General features: G+C 38.6%; 1 protein-coding gene across 1 annotated transcript; it reads right to left on the bottom strand.

Moving 5' to 3' along the window:
- Positions 1-240: 240 nt before the first annotated feature.
- On the bottom strand, positions 241-4,412 carry LOC120636774 (uncharacterized protein K02A2.6-like). The gene has a single exon (XM_039908339.1). It carries the CDS (start codon positions 4,267-4,269, stop codon positions 241-243), a length of 4,029 nt encoding a protein of 1,342 aa, XP_039764273.1. The 5' UTR covers positions 4,270-4,412.
- Between the last annotated feature and the right edge of the window lie 14,682 nt (positions 4,413-19,094).

The following is a 19,094-nucleotide window of genomic DNA, read 5'->3' as shown; positions in this document are numbered from 1 at the left end:
AAAAAACCGCGACAAGTAGTTTTGGCAGTCCTCTCGTGATGTTAACCTGACACTGCCTAAAGAATTCTGAAGAGACCGAAACAGGTGGAAATCTGAAGGTGTAAGGTCAGGACTATACTGCTGAGTAATAAAACACGCGTCGGATGCTAACTGACATTTATTATTGAACTACCTTGCATACCTCCCTTTAAAGTATAACAATAAGTGCAATAACAAAAGTGTTCTTATATTATACGTACTCTAATTATTACTTAGGTTATTATAACGTTTGTATGCTCTCAAAGCGCGCGCCGAAGCACCCGGCACTGGAGGGTTTCCCACAGGAAGCGGAAAAGGGACCGATTCCACAGAAACTGATGCCTCCTGCGCATCCTCATGGTCGGAATGCTCTTTTGCTTCCTTTATCTGAGATGGCTGACCAACACTGGGTGTTTCGGTGTCGCTTTCGACATTGGCACCGCTAGTACTATTTTCCCCCTCCGGTTGGCTAGCACGAGACAAGGAATACCTATTATTATTATTCTTAAGCGGAGCAAGCTGGTCTTGATGTCTGCGCCACTCCGTTCCGTTACCCACTTTGACTTTATATGATACTGGCCCCGTTTGCTCCGAAATTAAACCCTCAGACCATTTCCCCGTTCTTTTGGTATAATCGCGTGCCAGTACCGCTTCGCCTATGCCGAATGCCCTATTACACCCTGTGCTCCTAGCTCTCTGCTTATCCTGTTCCTCGCGGACAGTTGAAGTAACGTCTGGCCGCAAGGCATCCAACCTGCTCCTTAGTCTATGACCTAGTAAAGCCACGGCGGGTGAAACCTTAGTGGTCGCATGATCACAATTTCGATATTGGAACAGAAATCTGTTTAATGCCACTGATATGTCCTCCCTTTCATATTTAGCTCGCTTTATTATTTTCTTCACCGTCTTAACCGCGTTTTCCGCCTCACCATTTCCTTGAGGTCGATAGGGTGCTGATGTCGTGTGTTTAATACAGTTCTTAAGGCAATACGTCTTGAACTCCTCGGAGAGGAAGGGAGGGCCGTTGTCTGTCACTAATTGGCAAGGGAGACCAAATCGCGCAAAAACGGATCTTAAAGAGTTAATTGTCACACTAGCGGTTGTTTTTAACATCTCAACCACCTCTATCCACTTAGAGTGTGCATCGACTATAATGAGGTACCGCTTACCACCGCAATCCGCGAAGTCCGCGTGTAAACGTTGCCACGGATGCTGAGGAAACTCCCAGGGATGCAAGGGGGCGCGAGCTGGTGCATCCCGCACGTGCCGGCAAGCAGGGCACGAGCGGCATAGCTCTTCGATGTCATTGTCTATATTCGGCCAATATACATAATTTCGCGAAATATTTTTCATTTTATTCATCCCAAGGTGTCCCTCGTGTAGTTCTCTCAGGACTGTTTTCCTTAATCCCGATGGGATGATCACCCTGTACTTATACATCAGGCATCCCAAATCCACGCAAATTTCGCTTTTACGAATAAAATATGCCTTCTCTTCATTACTAACGACAGACGCCGGCCAACCGAACATTACATATTTTATTATTTTACATAATACGGAATCTTTCTGAGATTCATTAGCAATCTGTTTAAAGTTAACCGGTAGCATTTCCTCAAGTAAGTTTGTATAAGTTACTTGTTGGGCAGGGTGTGTGCGCGATTGCTCGTGCAAAATCGGTAGACGCGATAATGCGTCTGCGGGCCCATTGTTTTTCGATCGTACAAACTCGATCGAAAAATCGTAACCCGCCAGTCGCACGGCCCATCGCTGTAACCTACTTGCCGCTGTTTGGGGAATACCATTATTATTACCGAATATAAACGTTAACGGTTTATGGTCCGTTTTTAATACGAAATGTCTACCAAATAAAAACTGATGATGTTTTGTTATACCAAAATATATTGCTAAAGCTTCTTTATCTAATTGACTGTATTTTTTCTCAGCCTCGTTAAGTGTGCGGGACGCACAGCTGACAGGCCGTTCCTGTCCGTCTTCGTAGCGATGGGCTAGCACGGCCCCGATTCCGTAAGCACTGCTGTCTACTGATAGCACGAGCGGCCGCCCTTCCTCGTAGTGGGCCAATACACGCTTGCCTAGCAAAGCCTTTTTGGCCGATTTAAAGGCGGTGTCGCAATGCAAATCCCAATTCCATTGATTTTTTCTTTTTAACAGCGCATGCAGCGGATACAAAATTGTACTTAGATTTGGGATAAATCTACCGTAATAATTAATTAGGCCCAAAAAACTTTTAAGTTGCGTCACATCTTTGGGCGTTGGGATTTCGTGAATCGCCTTCAGCTTCTCAGAATCGGGGTGTAAGCCCTCCTTATCTATTACAAAGCCCAGATAGTTTACATTTTTCTGTAAAAATTTACATTTGTTTAATTTAACTGTTAGGCCGGCCTGCCGTAATCGCTCCAATACAGCTCGCAGATTGTTCAGATGTGCCTGTCTATTCTGACCCGTCACACATATGTCATCGAGAAAAACTACCGTACCTGGTACCCCCCGTAAGGTCTCTTCCATTAACTTTTGGAATTTTTCAGGTACGCACGATAATCCGTACGGCGTCCGGCGGTATATAAACGTTCCGATATGTGTCGTGATTGCGGTATACTTTTGAGAACTTTCTTCTAGAAGGACCTGCTCGTAGGCGTGGCGAAGGTCAATTTTACTATATTCCTCGCCATTGCTTAAATTGGTAAATAACTCGTCAATACGAGGCAATGGATAGTAATCTCTTTTTAGTTTAGGATTAATCGTTATTTTGTAATCCCCACAAATTCGGATATCTCCATTACTTTTGACTACCGGCACGATCGGTGTACCAAAATCGGAATGATCGACGCGGTAAATCGTACCGTCGGACTCGAGCCGTGCGAGTTCCCTTTCGACGCGTTCGCGAAGCGCCAGCGGTACAGCGCGCGCCCGTACATACACTCCGGTACTATCTGTGAGCTGTAATTGTAGCTTTCGGTTACAAGTTCCCCGCTTCTCACTAAATACCTCTGGAAATTCCTTGGACAAGCGGGTCACAAATTGATCCTCCTCTATTATTTCGTTAATATTTATTTGCGTTATCTTTAAAGCGCGGAGCCAGTCCCTACCGAGCAAAGGCCTATTACCGCCTTGAATAATATACAACCGCAAATCTTTACTAATAACCGACTTAAGTTGTACCCGTACTAATATATATCCGAGGGAATCAATACGTGACCCCGAGTAACTGCGCAAAATTAAATTATCTTTCACAATCTCTTTATGTTTAAATAGTTTCTCGTAACATTCTTCGTTAATGGCCGATATTCGGCTACCCGTGTCGATTTCGACTTCTAAAAAACTATCTTCTACCTTTACTTTTAAATAATATGGCTTGTTACCTTGAGTAATAATGTCAATATTAAAAAAGTCCTCATCCGAACTCTCACTGATAAAACTTTGACACTTCACCTCACTTTTACGCACACTTTTGCACATGACCTTGATGTGCCCGCGCTGGTGGCACTCGTCGCAGGTATAATTAGCGAACCGGCACCGCCCGCGATGCCTGCGGCCGCAGCGCCAGCAAGCCGCCGCCGCAGCGCTCGCCGCGCCGCCGCCGCCGCCGCCGCTCGCGCCAGCGCCGTCGCACGCCGCGCCTGCGTCGCCGCCGCCCGGGCGCAGCGCGCGCGTCCGCTGGCTGCACGCCGCATGCAGGCCCTCGCCCGCCTGCCCGCCGCTCGCTGACATCTCGCCGCCGCTTACCCCCGCGTGCCTCTCGGCCGCCTCTAATGCCAGAGCTAGCTCCACTGCCTTTTTGTAGTCCAAACTTTTTTCGGCAAATATTCGAGATCGCATGACGTCACTCGCTAAACCCGAGACAAATTGATCTCGGAGGTCCTCTTCTAATCTTGTACCGAAATTACACGTGACGGCTAAATGCTTCAGGTGCTGCAAATATTCAGTCAAGCTTTCGTCTGGTCGCTGCCGTCTTTGTCGAAAAACATGTCTCTCGGCTATCTCGGAACGTTGCGGCTCCAGATGGTTTGTGACCAGCTCAGTAAGGGTATCGAAAGACTTATTCTCTGGGTGGTCCGGCGCACACAGGTCACACATCAACGCATATGTCGCTTCACCTACCACAGTAATTAACATCGGCACCTGAAGTTCATCTCTAATCTCATTTAGGACAATAAATTGCTTGACCCGTCGTATGTAAGCCGGCCATTGTTTCGAGGTTAAATCGAAAGGTTCGATTTTGCCGATCGGCATGTTGTATCCCGTAAATTTAATCTTTTGTTCGAATCACAACACTAAATTTACTGATTAAACACAAAAAAACTAGTTTTACGAACATAGATTAGCTGATTAAAATCGATATTTGTTTTCACTCGTCGCCAGTGCTGAGTAATAAAACACGCGTCGGATGCTAACTGACATTTATTATTGAACTACCTTGCATATACAGCGGATGCATTACCACCTCCCAGCCAAACTATCTTAATTTTAGCTGAGTGGCTAAAGATGTGTTAGGTCTAGCGTTATCATGATGAAAAACCACACCTCTTCTGTTGATTAATTCCGGCCGCTTTCTCTAAACTTCTTGCTTTAATCTCATCAGTTGTTCGCAGTAGAATTCAGAATTGATGATCCTGCCTGGTGGTAAAAGCTTATAATGAATAATGCCCTTCCAATCCTACTACTACACACACAGCGTCACCTTGTTACGAGTTAACCCGGGTTTCGCCACAGTCTGTGAAGCCTGATCGGCCTTTGACCGTGACCTTTTTCGCACTTTCTTGTCGTACATGATCCACTTCTCATCACCAGTTCAAAAATGGTTTGGTCATGATCCACTTCTTATCAGCTCCGTCAAAAATGGTTTTGTGGTCAATTCCCAGTTCTTCAGCTACATTGTACCTACTGATTTGCCCATCTTGGTCCACTTTTTCAAAAATGGCATCCATTATATCCGTCATAGGGCTCCTCCTAACCAGAGCGAGGTGCATCTTTGACATCAAAATTTCCGGATTGAAAACGCTAAACCCAAATTTTTTTCGCGGCTTGCGTTGCATTTTTACCTTTTTTGTAGTAAAATTTTAAAAGGTAAAAAGGAATTTCTTCATTAGATTCACTATCAGCATTAAAAAGTTTTTGGAATTTATTTTCTTCCTTTGCATAAATTAGGCATAGGTAGGTAGGGACATAATCCCATTGCTATAGAAATTTTGGGGTTTCTGAAATCAAAAAACCGCGACAAGTAGTTTTGGCAGTCCTCTCGTGATGTTAACCTGACACTGCCTAAAGAATTCTGAAGAGACCGAAACAGGTGGAAATCTGAAGGTGTAAGGTCAGGACTATACAGCGGATGCATTACCACCTCCCAGCCAAACTATCTTAATTTTAGCTGAGTGGCTAAAGATGCGTTAGGTCTAGCGTTATCATGATGAAAAACCACACCTCTTCTGTTGATTAATTCCGGCCGCTTTCTCTAAACTTCTTGCTTTAATCTCATCAGTTGTTCGCAGTAGAATTCAGAATTGTAGGTCCTGCCTGGTGGTAACAGCTTATAATGAATAATGCCCTTCCAATCCTACTACTACACACACAGCGTCACCTTGTTGCGAGTTAACCCGGGTTTCGCCACAGTCTGTGAAGCCTGATCGGCCTTTGACCGTGACCTTTTTCGCACTTTCTTGTCGTACATGATCCACTTCTCATCACCAGTTCAAAAATGGTTCGGTCATGATCCACTTCTTATCAGCTCCGTCAAAAATGGTTTTGTGGTCAATTCCCAGTTCTTCAGCTACATTGTACCTACTGATTTGCCCATCTTGGTCCACTTTTTCAAAAATGGCATCCATTATATCCGTCATAGGGCTCCTCCTAACCAGAGCGAGGTGCATCTTTGACATCAAAATTTCCGGATTGAAAACGCTAAACCCAAATTTTTTTCGCGGCTTGCGTTGCATTTTTACCTTTTTTGTAGTAAAATTTTAAAAGGTAAAAAGGAATTTCTTCATTAGATTCACTCATCTTCACACATTTTCCTAATTTGATACCAAAACCAGCCAGATACAAATAGTATAGCCAAAGAGATTTTATTACATGTTCATACATACTATAATGCGAAAAGACTTTTTCCCCAACCTATTAGATTTATTAGCTATAAATTTCATAAATAGTTCATAAATAATCGCTTAAATAAGCTTAAGTTATAAAATAAACACTGAAACAAGTATGTACATTGAACAATTTTTAATATTATTTTCTCTTCGTTACAGATTTGACTCTGTGTTTGTGAACGCGTGTGCTGAGTGGACTAATGAAGAGTTCGGTGGTTTAAACATACCCGCCGGTCGGGTCGCGTACGTGCACGGTTCGGTCGATCCGTGGCATGCGCTATGTATGACTACTACGCAGGACAACTACACGCCCGCTATCTTCTTTGAAGGTATATACTCAGTGGCGTGCATAGCCCTTGGACCCAGGGTATGCACAAGGTGTTCAACACAAACATAAAGTAAAATTAAAATTTAGATTTTAGATAGGTATGTCGGTTTATAATCAAATTACTTTACGAAAGTTATATTTTTGATTGATTTAATACTATCGTCTATCTACTGCTAATTGAATAAAAGTACATACCCTGATTTACGTCACAAAATTATGACACACCATTCGGCAGCATTTTCTAAGCACACTGATGATGATAATATTTTTCCAACATATCATGTTTTTAGCGTTTTTATGAAAATTATTAAGATCACAATATCCTTTATCATTCCACACTTTACGTATATTGGACAATAAAACAAAAGGAAAGCAAATTAATCGATTGGTGTGTACAAAGCCGCTTAGCCAAGAATAGTTTTCGTAATATTTATTATTAAATATACGCGTTACTTTATCACCTTTTTTTGGGATATTTGTAACATTGGTACACTCCTTCCTTTGCGAATGATTTCTAATTTTACGATATAAGTAGGGATAGAAATTAAAGTTTTCTCTAAGTACTTTTTCCAGGCACACTGAACCCAAACAAAGACCGCACGAATATGCTTTCATTATAAAATGAATGAATAAACTATAAATTAACCTTAACACATTAAACTATCACTGCTCAAACTTTTATAAGTTACTGAATTTATGCACTTGAACCGTTTATTTATCACCAACGCCATACAGCATTGTTCGAAGGTAAACAATAATGGCGATCGAATATGCTAATGATAATATTGCAATCGAAATTAGTCAAAATATGTCTTTAATTTTTTGTAAGTATGGGTACGAACGCTATTTTATTTTGATATGTAAACAATAAATAGAAACCATATTTATTGTTAACTCTCTCACTCTCCAATGATTCCTGGAAAACCTAAATTATTCATTTTTCAAAATTGAGACAGCGTTTGGTTTCATAGATTATTTTCAAAACGAAAGACTAATTCGATAATATTAGATCCTTAATTTTCTTAAAAGACACTAAAAGGTATTTACATTTGTGAATAATGTTTTTAATTCTAAAAAAAGAATAATGACCTTTAACAACAATAACAAACCAAGCAAATCATTTTATTCATAGAAAAAATGAAACACGTAATTAGAGAATAGAGAATTTATGAATGAAACTGTTCACACAAGACCGATGCTAATCTTGTAAGTACAAGCGCACGATTATAACATTACACGACACACACTACTAACTTGCACGCACACATCTAGCAGAACGATTCTTTCTTTGGGCGTGCTTATTTTATTTGATATTTCTATGCAACAGTAGAGGGCGTCATATGTCGAGTGATTCATAATAATTGATTTACCCTGCAATAGATAACATGAGATTTTTACGTGTTTTAAAAGGTAAATGTTTAGCATTTACGGTTAAAAATTAAAATACGCTTTTAGAGATATACGCTAAAGATTTTATTTTGTACGCTATGCGCCTCGCGCGCGCTGGTTGCGCTGTCGCCTGTCTAGCGACAATTGACCTAGAAGTTTGGCCGCTCATTACTAGATGGCGCTTTCATATATTTTTTACTTAGTGTTTTTTTAATTACAAATTTTAATGGTCCTATCTGAAGGCTCTTTAAGACCCTGAGGGTAGGGTATGCACTGCTTATTTGCATATATGCAATGCACGCCACTGTATATACTAATTATTAACTACTTTTAACTTATTCTTCCTAAGTGGCTTCCGCATTACTGGGTAGGGTAGGTTATTTCTTCTTTCATAGTTCTAACCGACTTCAAATAAAGGAAGAGGTTATCAATGCATTTTTTTTTTTTTTTTACTTAGATTTAAGAATACACTATAATATCAACCAATGGATTTCAGAAGCTTTCTACTTCTCCTTAAAAACATTTAACATGAGATTGTACTTTCGCTCTATCTACATTTTCTTTAATACCTATACTTATAATTGAAATGTTCTGACCAAAATTAATTTTAATGAATATGTTGGATTTGATTGATTATTAATGTTGGCGTTGGTGCGTAATAGTTACGCGGATTTGCCTTTAACTGAAGAAAAATAAGTGTTTACAAACTCGACGTAGATATTCTAAGACTCGTAATCTGTCTAGATTTAAGAATTAAGGGGGATGGGAGAGATGGGGGTAATAGGTCAGGGTCTAAAGGGGTTACCATCCGTTTGACACGGGAGGACGGGGAGACCAGGCAATTTCAATGTGAACATGCTCGGATGTGGTTTATTACAGTTTAAAAGACTTTTACTTTTAACCAGTTTACTGGGGAGTCTTGAGTACATTATTATGATATTTTCATTTATTTATTTGATGGGGAAAGACTTTTTACCCTTAGCACATTTGCACGCTCGCAGTCGTAGTCGATTTCGCGTATCGAAACAAAACTTTCGGTCTTAGTAAAACTTCTTACTGCAATCGTTTTAGTGTCGCAAATCCTGTATTGATTTTTATCCACTTACAAACGTTCCTTTTAGATCTACTGTCTAGGCTGTTGAAGTGTTTATAGGCTTTAAAACAGGGTTTGGATATACATTCAATTTAACTGAAGTATACTGCTACAATACTCGAAAGCAACTGTACCAGCGACGCTATACTGTATTGCCAGTGAACAAACTTTTACTAAGGGTAGAAACTGTTACTTCCTAAAGTTGTATAATTTTAAACACTAACTCTTTTGATCACATTGTCCGTGCAGTCCTGGCTAGGAATAAGACTGCTCCAGATCTTTCCGTGGTGATGGATGGAAAAGGATGATCACTTGTGATGATGGAGCGACTAAACTGGAGAGCTCTACAGATATTCATGTAAACAGCATAAATAACTTTGATAAAACCTTAAACAATGTTTTTTACGTTCCGTAGTTGTCTGCAAAATTTGTTTTCTGTTATTAAATTATGTGAAAGAGGCATGGTTGTGATCATGAATGTAGATGGGTGTTTTGTCCATGACAGTTGTAGTATACAACACCAGCCTGTTATATCTGCCAATCTATGTGGGTGTATATAGAATGCAGTAGCGTGCATTGAGGCTATGTACAGGGTATGCAGATGATATAAAATGAAGAATTAATGAAAATGAAAATTAAATAAACATTTGCATATACTTTACATACCCTCTATGCACGTCACTGATAGAATGAATGTTTTGTTTTGCAAAAGAGCAATCGATGACTGTCCTACATCAAGCGCAGGAAGTCAATATTGCAAAGTTAGTTAAGTCTAATAATACTTAACATGAACACTGATTTATGGCATAGACGGTTAGGGTATCATTGTCTTAAAGGTATGTTCATTTCAGGATGACAAAGAAGATTTCAACAAGTTTGCGCCTGCCTGGAAGGAAAGCCTGTGGCCCGGGCTCCGAAAAGATCTACGAAACGTGTTGGCCGACCCTTGGAACTCATCCATAGTGACGTGTGGAGCCCTATGAGAGACTCCAGCTGTGGAAATGCAAGGTACTTACTCGCCCTTACTACTAATAATTTTTCTCTTCAAAACTTTAGATATTTATTCAAGAAAATGTGTGAAGTGTAAGATTGCTTTATCAAATAATTATTACGTAAGTGCGTAACATATAAAATGCCTGCGTTTTGATAACATTGGTTTTGATTTTGAATTACCATAGGGGCAGTGTTAAGTGTTTCCTAGAGAAGAAGGGAACAGCTCACCAGCTTACCTTACCGCATTGTACTCAGCAGATGTATTTGAATACCAGAAGCAACACTGAGGAAGTGTGGTCCCGACACACTATTTGTAAAGGAAACCTTTGTTTTTGGATGCATTGCCTATTCATTAATCCCGCAGTCTAGTCTACATAATAAATTGAACGCTAAGAGAAAGTTGTGCATTTTTGTCGGTTATTCAGCGTTACCGATTTATAGAACCATTAAATAAATCCAAGGAAGGTTATTCTGTATAGTAAAAAGCACATTCCTAATGTACTTTTTATTGAAAATAAATGTGCTGACATTGATGAATATCGTAATTCTCGTCTTATATAATATAAATAAATCACATGATTTTTATATGAATTAACAGATGGTGAGTCTGGCGATGACTGCTGCAACAACAGTGAGGTAGAGCAGGCCTCTACTGATGCCGAGTCTTCTGCTGAGGAAAGGCGGAAGAGAGAAAAAACGACGCGAGACGTCGGCGGCGCTATAGTTGGAGGGGAAGTGGCGACTAGTACAGAGGAGTCTGTCAGCTGCCGATCCATGCGCAGTACACGTGGTACACCGCCGACGAAATATGGCGATTATAAAATAGGTATGTAGACCAGAATTTTTGAGAAGCCACAAACATATGTGTAGGCAATAAAGTTATCAAACTCCTCTGGTGGCAAAAAGCTATGAATGTAGAGTATCTGTCACTTTTGGAGAAAAAAGTTTGGAATTCAGTTGATCCACCTGCTGATAGTAATGTTATAAAGTTAGTTTAAGTGGACATACAAATTGAAATGTGATATAGGGAGAAATTTGCGGAAAAGTGGGTTGCGGGAATAATAGTCTTTTCGCAAACTAGTATCTATGTAGAACGTTGTAATAAAATCTAAATACTACCTCTTTTTCTAGAAGTACTATCAGCATTAAAAAGTTTTTGGAATTTATTTTCTTCCTTTGCATAAATTAGGCATAGGTAGGTAGGGACATAATCCCATTGCTATAGAAATTTTGGGGTTTCTGAAATCAAAAAACCGCGACAAGTAGTTTTGGCAGTCCTCTCGTGATGTTAACCTGACACTGCCTAAAGAATTCTGAAGAGACCGAAACAGGTGGAAATCTGAAGGTGTAAGGTCTGGACTATACAGCGGATGCATTACCACCTCCCAGCCAAACTATCTTAATTTTAGCTGAGTGGCTAAAGATGTGTTAGGTCTAGCGTTATCATGATGAAAAACCACACCTCTTCTGTTGATTAATTCCGGCCGCTTTCTCTAAACTTCTTGCTTTAATCTCATCAGTTGTTCGCAGTAGAATTCAGAATTGATGGTCCTGCCTGGTGGTAACAGCTTATAATGAATAATGCCCTTCCAATCCTACTACTACACACACAGCGTCACCTTGTTGCGAGTTAACCCGGGTTTCGCCACAGTCTGTGAAGCCTGATCGGCCTTTGACCGTGACCTTTTTCGCACTTTCTTGTCGTACATGATCCACTTCTCATCACCAGTTCAAAAATGGTTCGGTCATGATCCACTTCTTATCAGCTCCGTCAAAAATGGTTTTGTGGTCAATTCCCAGTTCTTCAGCTACATTGTACCTACTGATTTGCCCATCTTGGTCCACTTTTTCAAAAATGGCATCCATTATATCCGTCATAGGGCTCCTCCTAACCAGAGCGAGGTGCATCTTTGACATCAAAATTTCCGGATTGAAAACGCTAAACCCAAATTTTTTTCGCGGCTTGCGTTGCATTTTTACCTTTTTTGTAGTAAAATTTTAAAAGGTAAAAAGGAATTTCTTCATTAGATTCACTCATCTTCACACATTTTCCTAATTTGATACCAAAACCAGCCAGATACAAATAGTATAGCCAAAGAGATTTTATTACATGTTCATACATACTATAATGCGAAAAGACTTTTTCCCCAACCTATTAGATTTATTAGCTATAAATTTCATAAATAGTTCATAAATAATCGCTTAAATAAGCTTAAGTTATAAAATAAACACTGAAACAAGTATGTACATTGAACAATTTTTAATATTATTTTCTCTTCGTTACAGATTTGACTCTGTGTTTGTGAACGCGTGTGCTGAGTGGACTAATGAAGAGTTCGGTGGTTTAAACATACCCGCCGGTCGGGTCGCGTACGTGCACGGTTCGGTCGATCCGTGGCATGCGCTATGTATGACTACTACGCAGGACAACTACACGCCCGCTATCTTCTTTGAAGGTATATACTCAGTGGCGTGCATAGCCCTTGGACCCAGGGTATGCACAAGGTGTTCAACACAAACATAAAGTAAAATTAAAATTTAGATTTTAGATAGGTATGTCGGTTTATAATCAAATTACTTTACGAAAGTTATATTTTTGATTGATTTAATACTATCGTCTATCTACTGCTAATTGAATAAAAGTACATACCCTGATTTACGTCACAAAATTATGACACACCATTCGGCAGCATTTTCTAAGCACACTGATGATGATAATATTTTTCCAACATATCATGTTTTTAGCGTTTTTATGAAAATTATTAAGATCACAATATCCTTTATCATTCCACACTTTACGTATATTGGACAATAAAACAAAAGGAAAGCAAATTAATCGATTGGTGTGTACAAAGCCGCTTAGCCAAGAATAGTTTTCGTAATATTTATTATTAAATATACGCGTTACTTTATCACCTTTTTTTGGGATATTTGTAACATTGGTACACTCCTTCCTTTGCGAATGATTTCTAATTTTACGATATAAGTAGGGATAGAAATTAAAGTTTTCTCTAAGTACTTTTTCCAGGCACACTGAACCCAAACAAAGACCGCACGAATATGCTTTCATTATAAAATGAATGAATAAACTATAAATTAACCTTAACACATTAAACTATCACTGCTCAAACTTTTATAAGTTACTGAATTTATGCACTTGAACCGTTTATTTATCACCAACGCCATACAGCATTGTTCGAAGGTAAACAATAATGGCGATCGAATATGCTAATGATAATATTGCAATCGAAATTAGTCAAAATATGTCTTTAATTTTTTGTAAGTATGGGTACGAACGCTATTTTATTTTGATATGTAAACAATAAATAGAAACCATATTTATTGTTAACTCTCTCACTCTCCAATGATTCCTGGAAAACCTAAATTATTCATTTTTCAAAATTGAGACAGCGTTTGGTTTCATAGATTATTTTCAAAACGAAAGACTAATTCGATAATATTAGATCCTTAATTTTCTTAAAAGACACTAAAAGGTATTTACATTTGTGAATAATGTTTTTAATTCTAAAAAAAGAATAATGACCTTTAACAACAATAACAAACCAAGCAAATCATTTTATTCATAGAAAAAATGAAACACGTAATTAGAGAATAGAGAATTTATGAATGAAACTGTTCACACAAGACCGATGCTAATCTTGTAAGTACAAGCGCACGATTATAACATTACACGACACACACTACTAACTTGCACGCACACATCTAGCAGAACGATTCTTTCTTTGGGCGTGCTTATTTTATTTGATATTTCTATGCAACAGTAGAGGGCGTCATATGTCGAGTGATTCATAATAATTGATTTACCCTGCAATAGATAACATGAGATTTTTACGTGTTTTAAAAGGTAAATGTTTAGCATTTACGGTTAAAAATTAAAATACGCTTTTAGAGATATACGCTAAAGATTTTATTTTGTACGCTATGCGCCTCGCGCGCGCTGGTTGCGCTGTCGCCTGTCTAGCGACAATTGACCTAGAAGTTTGGCCGCTCATTACTAGATGGCGCTTTCATATATTTTTTACTTAGTGTTTTTTTAATTACAAAACTTTAATGGTCCTATCTGAAGGCTCTTTAAGACCCTGAGGGTAGGGTATGCACTGCTTATTTGCATATATGCAATGCACGCCACTGTATATACTAATTATTAACTACTTTTAACTTATTCTTCCTAAGTGGCTTCCGCATTACTGGGTAGGGTAGGTTATTTCTTCTTTCATAGTTCTAACCGACTTCAAATAAAGGAAGAGGTTATCAATGCATTTTTTTTTTTTTTTTACTTAGATTTAAGAATACACTATAATATCAACCAATGGATTTCAGAAGCTTTCTACTTCTCCTTAAAAACATTTAACATGAGATTGTACTTTCGCTCTATCTACATTTTCTTTAATACCTATACTTATAATTGAAATGTTCTGACCAAAATTAATTTTAATGAATATGTTGGATTTGATTGATTATTAATGTTGGCGTTGGTGCGTAATAGTTACGCGGATTTGCCTTTAACTGAAGAAAAATAAGTGTTTACAAACTCGACGTAGATATTCTAAGACTCGTAATCTGTCTAGATTTAAGAATTAAGGGGGATGGGAGAGATGGGGGTAATAGGTCAGGGTCTAAAGGGGTTACCATCCGTTTGACACGGGAGGACGGGGAGACCAGGCAATTTCAATGTGAACATGCTCGGATGTGGTTTATTACAGTTTAAAAGACTTTTACTTTTAACCAGTTTACTGGGGAGTCTTGAGTACATTATTATGATATTTTCATTTATTTATTTGATGGGGAAAGACTTTTTACCCTTAGCACATTTGCACGCTCGCAGTCGTAGTCGATTTCGCGTATCGAAACAAAACTTTCGGTCTTAGTAAAACTTCTTACTGCAATCGTTTTAGTGTCGCAAATCCTGTATTGATTTTTATCCACTTACAAACGTTCCTTTTAGATCTACTGTCTAGGCTGTTGAAGTGTTTATAGGCTTTAAAACAGGGTTTGGATATACATTCAATTTAACTGAAGTATACTGCTACAATACTCGAAAGCAACTGTACCAGCGACGCTGTACTGTATTGCCAGTGAACAAACTTTTACTAAGGGTAGAAACTGTTACTTCCTAAAGTTGTATAATTTTAAACACTAACTCTTTTGATCACATTGTCCGTGCAGTCCTGGCTAGGAATAAGACTGCTCCAGATCTTTCCGTGGTGATGGATGGAAAAGGATGATCACTTGTGATGATGGAGCGACTAAACTGGAGAGCTCTACAGATATTCATGTAAACAGCATAAATAACTTTGATAAAACCTTAAACAATGTTTTTTACGTTCCGTAGTTGTCTGCAAAATTTGTTTTCTGTTATTAAATTATGTGAAAGAGGCATGGTTGTGATCATGAATGTAGATGGGTGTTTTGTCCATGACAGTTGTAGTATACAACACCAGCCTGTTATATCTGCCAATCTATGTGGGTGTATATAGAATGCAGTAGCGTGCATTGAGGCTATGTACAGGGTATGCAGATGATATAAAATGAAGAATTAATGAAAATGAAAATTAAATAAACATTTGCATATACTTTACATACCCTCTATGCACGTCACTGATAGAATGAATGTTTTGTTTTGCAAAAGAGCAATCGATGACTGTCCTACATCAAGCGCAGGAAGTCAATATTGCAAAGTTAGTTAAGTCTAATAATACTTAACATGAACACTGATTTATGGCATAGACGGTTAGGGTATCATTGTCTTAAAGGTATGTTCATTTCAGGATGACAAAGAAGATTTCAACAAGTTTGCGCCTGCCTGGAAGGAAAGCCTGTGGCCCGGGCTCCGAAAAGATCTACGAAACGTGTTGGCCGACCCTTGGAACTCATCCATAGTGACGTGTGGAGCCCTATGAGAGACTCCAGCTGTGGAAATGCAAGGTACTTACTCGCCCTTACTACTAATAATTTTTCTCTTCAAAACTTTAGATATTTATTCAAGAAAATGTGTGAAGTGTAAGATTGCTTTATCAAATAATTATTACGTAAGTGCGTAACATATAAAATGCCTGCGTTTTGATAACATTGGTTTTGATTTTGAATTACCATAGGGGCAGTGTTAAGTGTTTCCTAGAGAAGAAGGGAACAGCTCACCAGCTTACCTTACCGCATTGTACTCAGCAGATGTATTTGAATACCAGAAGCAACACTGAGGAAGTGTGGTCCCGACACACTATTTGTAAAGGAAACCTTTGTTTTTGGATGCATTGCCTATTCATTAATCCCGCAGTCTAGTCTACATAATAAATTGAACGCTAAGAGAAAGTTGTGCATTTTTGTCGGTTATTCAGCGTTACCGATTTATAGAACCATTAAATAAATCCAAGGAAGGTTATTCTGTATAGTAAAAAGCACATTCCTAATGTACTTTTTATTGAAAATAAATGTGCTGACATTGATGAATATCGTAATTCTCGTCTTATATAATATAAATAAATCACATGATTTTTATATGAATTAACAGATGGTGAGTCTGGCGATGACTGCTGCAACAACAGTGAGGTAGAGCAGGCCTCTACTGATGCCGAGTCTTCTGCTGAGGAAAGGCGGAAGAGAGAAAAAACGACGCGAGACGTCGGCGGCGCTATAGTTGGAGGGGAAGTGGCGACTAGTACAGAGGAGTCTGTCAGCTGCCGATCCATGCGCAGTACACGTGGTACACCGCCGACGAAATATGGCGATTATAAAATAGGTATGTAGACCAGAATTTTTGAGAAGCCACAAACATATGTGTAGGCAATAAAGTTATCAAACTCCTCTGGTGGCAAAAAGCTATGAATGTAGAGTATCTGTCACTTTTGTAGAAAAAAGTTTGGAATTCAGTTGATCCACCTGCTGATAGTAATGTTATAAAGTTAGTTTAAGTGGACATACAAATTGAAATGTGATATAGGGAGAAATTTGCGGAAAAGTGGGTTGCGGGAATAATAGTCTTTTCGCAAACTAGTATCTATGTAGAACGTTGTAATAAAATCTAAATACTACCTCTTTTTCTAGAAGTACTATCAGCATTAAAAAGTTTTTGGAATTTATTTTCTTCCTTTGCATAAATTAGGCATAGGTAGGTAGGGACATAATCCCATTGCTATAGAAATTTTGGGGTTTCTGAAATCAAAAAACCGCGACAAGTAGTTTTGGCAGTCCTCTCGTGATGTTAACCTGACACTGCCTAAAGAATTCTGAAGAGACCGAAACAGGTGGAAATCTGAAGGTGTAAGGTCAGGACTATACAGCGGATGCATTACCACCTCCCAGCCAAACTATCTTAATTTTAGCTGAGTGGCTAAAGATGTGTTAGGTCTAGCGTTATCATGATGAAAAACCACACCTCTTCTGTTGATTAATTCCGGCCGCTTTCTCTAAACTTCTTGCTTTAATCTCATCAGTTGTTCGCAGTAGAATTCAGAATTGATGGTCCTGCCTGGTGGTAACAGCTTATAATGAATAATGCCCTTCCAATCCTACTACTACACACACAGCGTCACCTTGTTGCGAGTTAACCCGGGTTTCGCCACAGTCTGTGAAGCCTGATCGGCCTTTGACCGTGACCTTTTTCGCACTTTCTTGTCGTACATGATCCACTTCTCATCACCAGTTCAAAAATGGTTCGGTCATGATCCACTTCTTATCAGCTCCGTCAAAAATGGTTTTGTGGTCAATTCCCAGTTCTTCAGCTACATTGTACCTACTGATTTGCCCATCTTGGTCCACTTTTTCAAAAATGGCATCCATTATATCCGTCATAGGGCTCCTCCTAACCAGAGCGAGGTGCATCTTTGACATCAAAATTTCCGGATTGAAAACGCTAAACCCAAATTTTTTTCGCGGCTTGCGTTGCATTTTTACCTTTTTTGTAGTAAAATTTTAAAAGGTAAAAAGGAATTTCTTCATTAGATTCACTCATCTTCACACATTTTCCTAATTTGATACCAAAACCAGCCAGATACAAATAGTATAGCCAAAGAGATTTTATTACATGTTCATACATACTATAATGCGAAAAGACTTTTTCCCCAACCTATTAGATTTATTAGCTATAAATTTCATAAATAGTTCATAAATAATCGCTTAAATAAGCTTAAGTTATAAAATAAACACTGAAACAAGTATGTACATTGAACAATTTTTAATATTATTTTCTCTTCGTTACAGATTTGACTCTGTGTTTGTGAACGCGTGTGCTGAGTGGACTAATGAAGAGTTCGGTGGTTTAAACATACCCGCCGGTCGGGTCGCGTACGTGCACGGTTCGGTCGATCCGTGGCATGCGCTATGTATGACTACTACGCAGGACAACTACACGCCCGCTATCTTCTTTGAAGGTATATACTCAGTGGCGTGCATAGCCCTTGGACCCAGGGTATGCACAAGGTGTTCAACACAAACATAAAGTAAAATTAAAATTTAGATTTTAGATAGGTATGTCGGTTTATAATCAAATTACTTTACGAAAGTTATATTTTTGATTGATTTAATACTATCGTCTATCTACTGCTAATTGAATAAAAGTACATACCCTGATTTACGTCACAAAATTATGACACACCATTCGGCAGCATTTTCTAAGCACACTGATGATGATAATATTTTTCCAACATATCATGTTTTTAGCGTTTTTATGAAAATTATTAAGATCACAATATCCTTTATCATTCCACACTTTACGTATATTGGACAATAAAACAAAAGGAAAGCAAATTAATCGATTGGTGTGTACAAAGCCGCTTAGCCAAGAATAGTTTTCGTAATATTTATTATTAAATATACGCGTTACTTTATCACCTTTTTTTGGGATATTTGTAACATTGGTACACTCCTTCCTTTGCGAATGATTTCTAATTTTACGATATAAGTAGGGATAGAAATTAAAGTTTTCTCTAAGTACTTTTTCCAGGCACACTGAACCCAAACAAAGACCGCACGAATATGCTTTCATTATAAAATGAATGAATAAACTATAAATTAACCTTAACACATTAAACTATCACTGCTCAAACTTTTATAAGTTACTGAATTTATGCACTTGAACCGTTTATTTATCACCAACGCCATACAGCATTGTTCGAAGGTAAACAATAATGGCGATCGAATATGCTAATGATAA

This window comes from Pararge aegeria (genome assembly GCF_905163445.1).
Source record: "Pararge aegeria chromosome W unlocalized genomic scaffold, ilParAegt1.1 SUPER_W_unloc_1, whole genome shotgun sequence".
In the NCBI taxonomy this organism is placed as follows: domain Eukaryota; kingdom Metazoa; phylum Arthropoda; class Insecta; order Lepidoptera; family Nymphalidae; genus Pararge; species Pararge aegeria.
The sequence above is the reverse complement of the archived record's forward strand: the minus strand, read 5'-3'. Positions and strand labels throughout refer to the sequence as shown.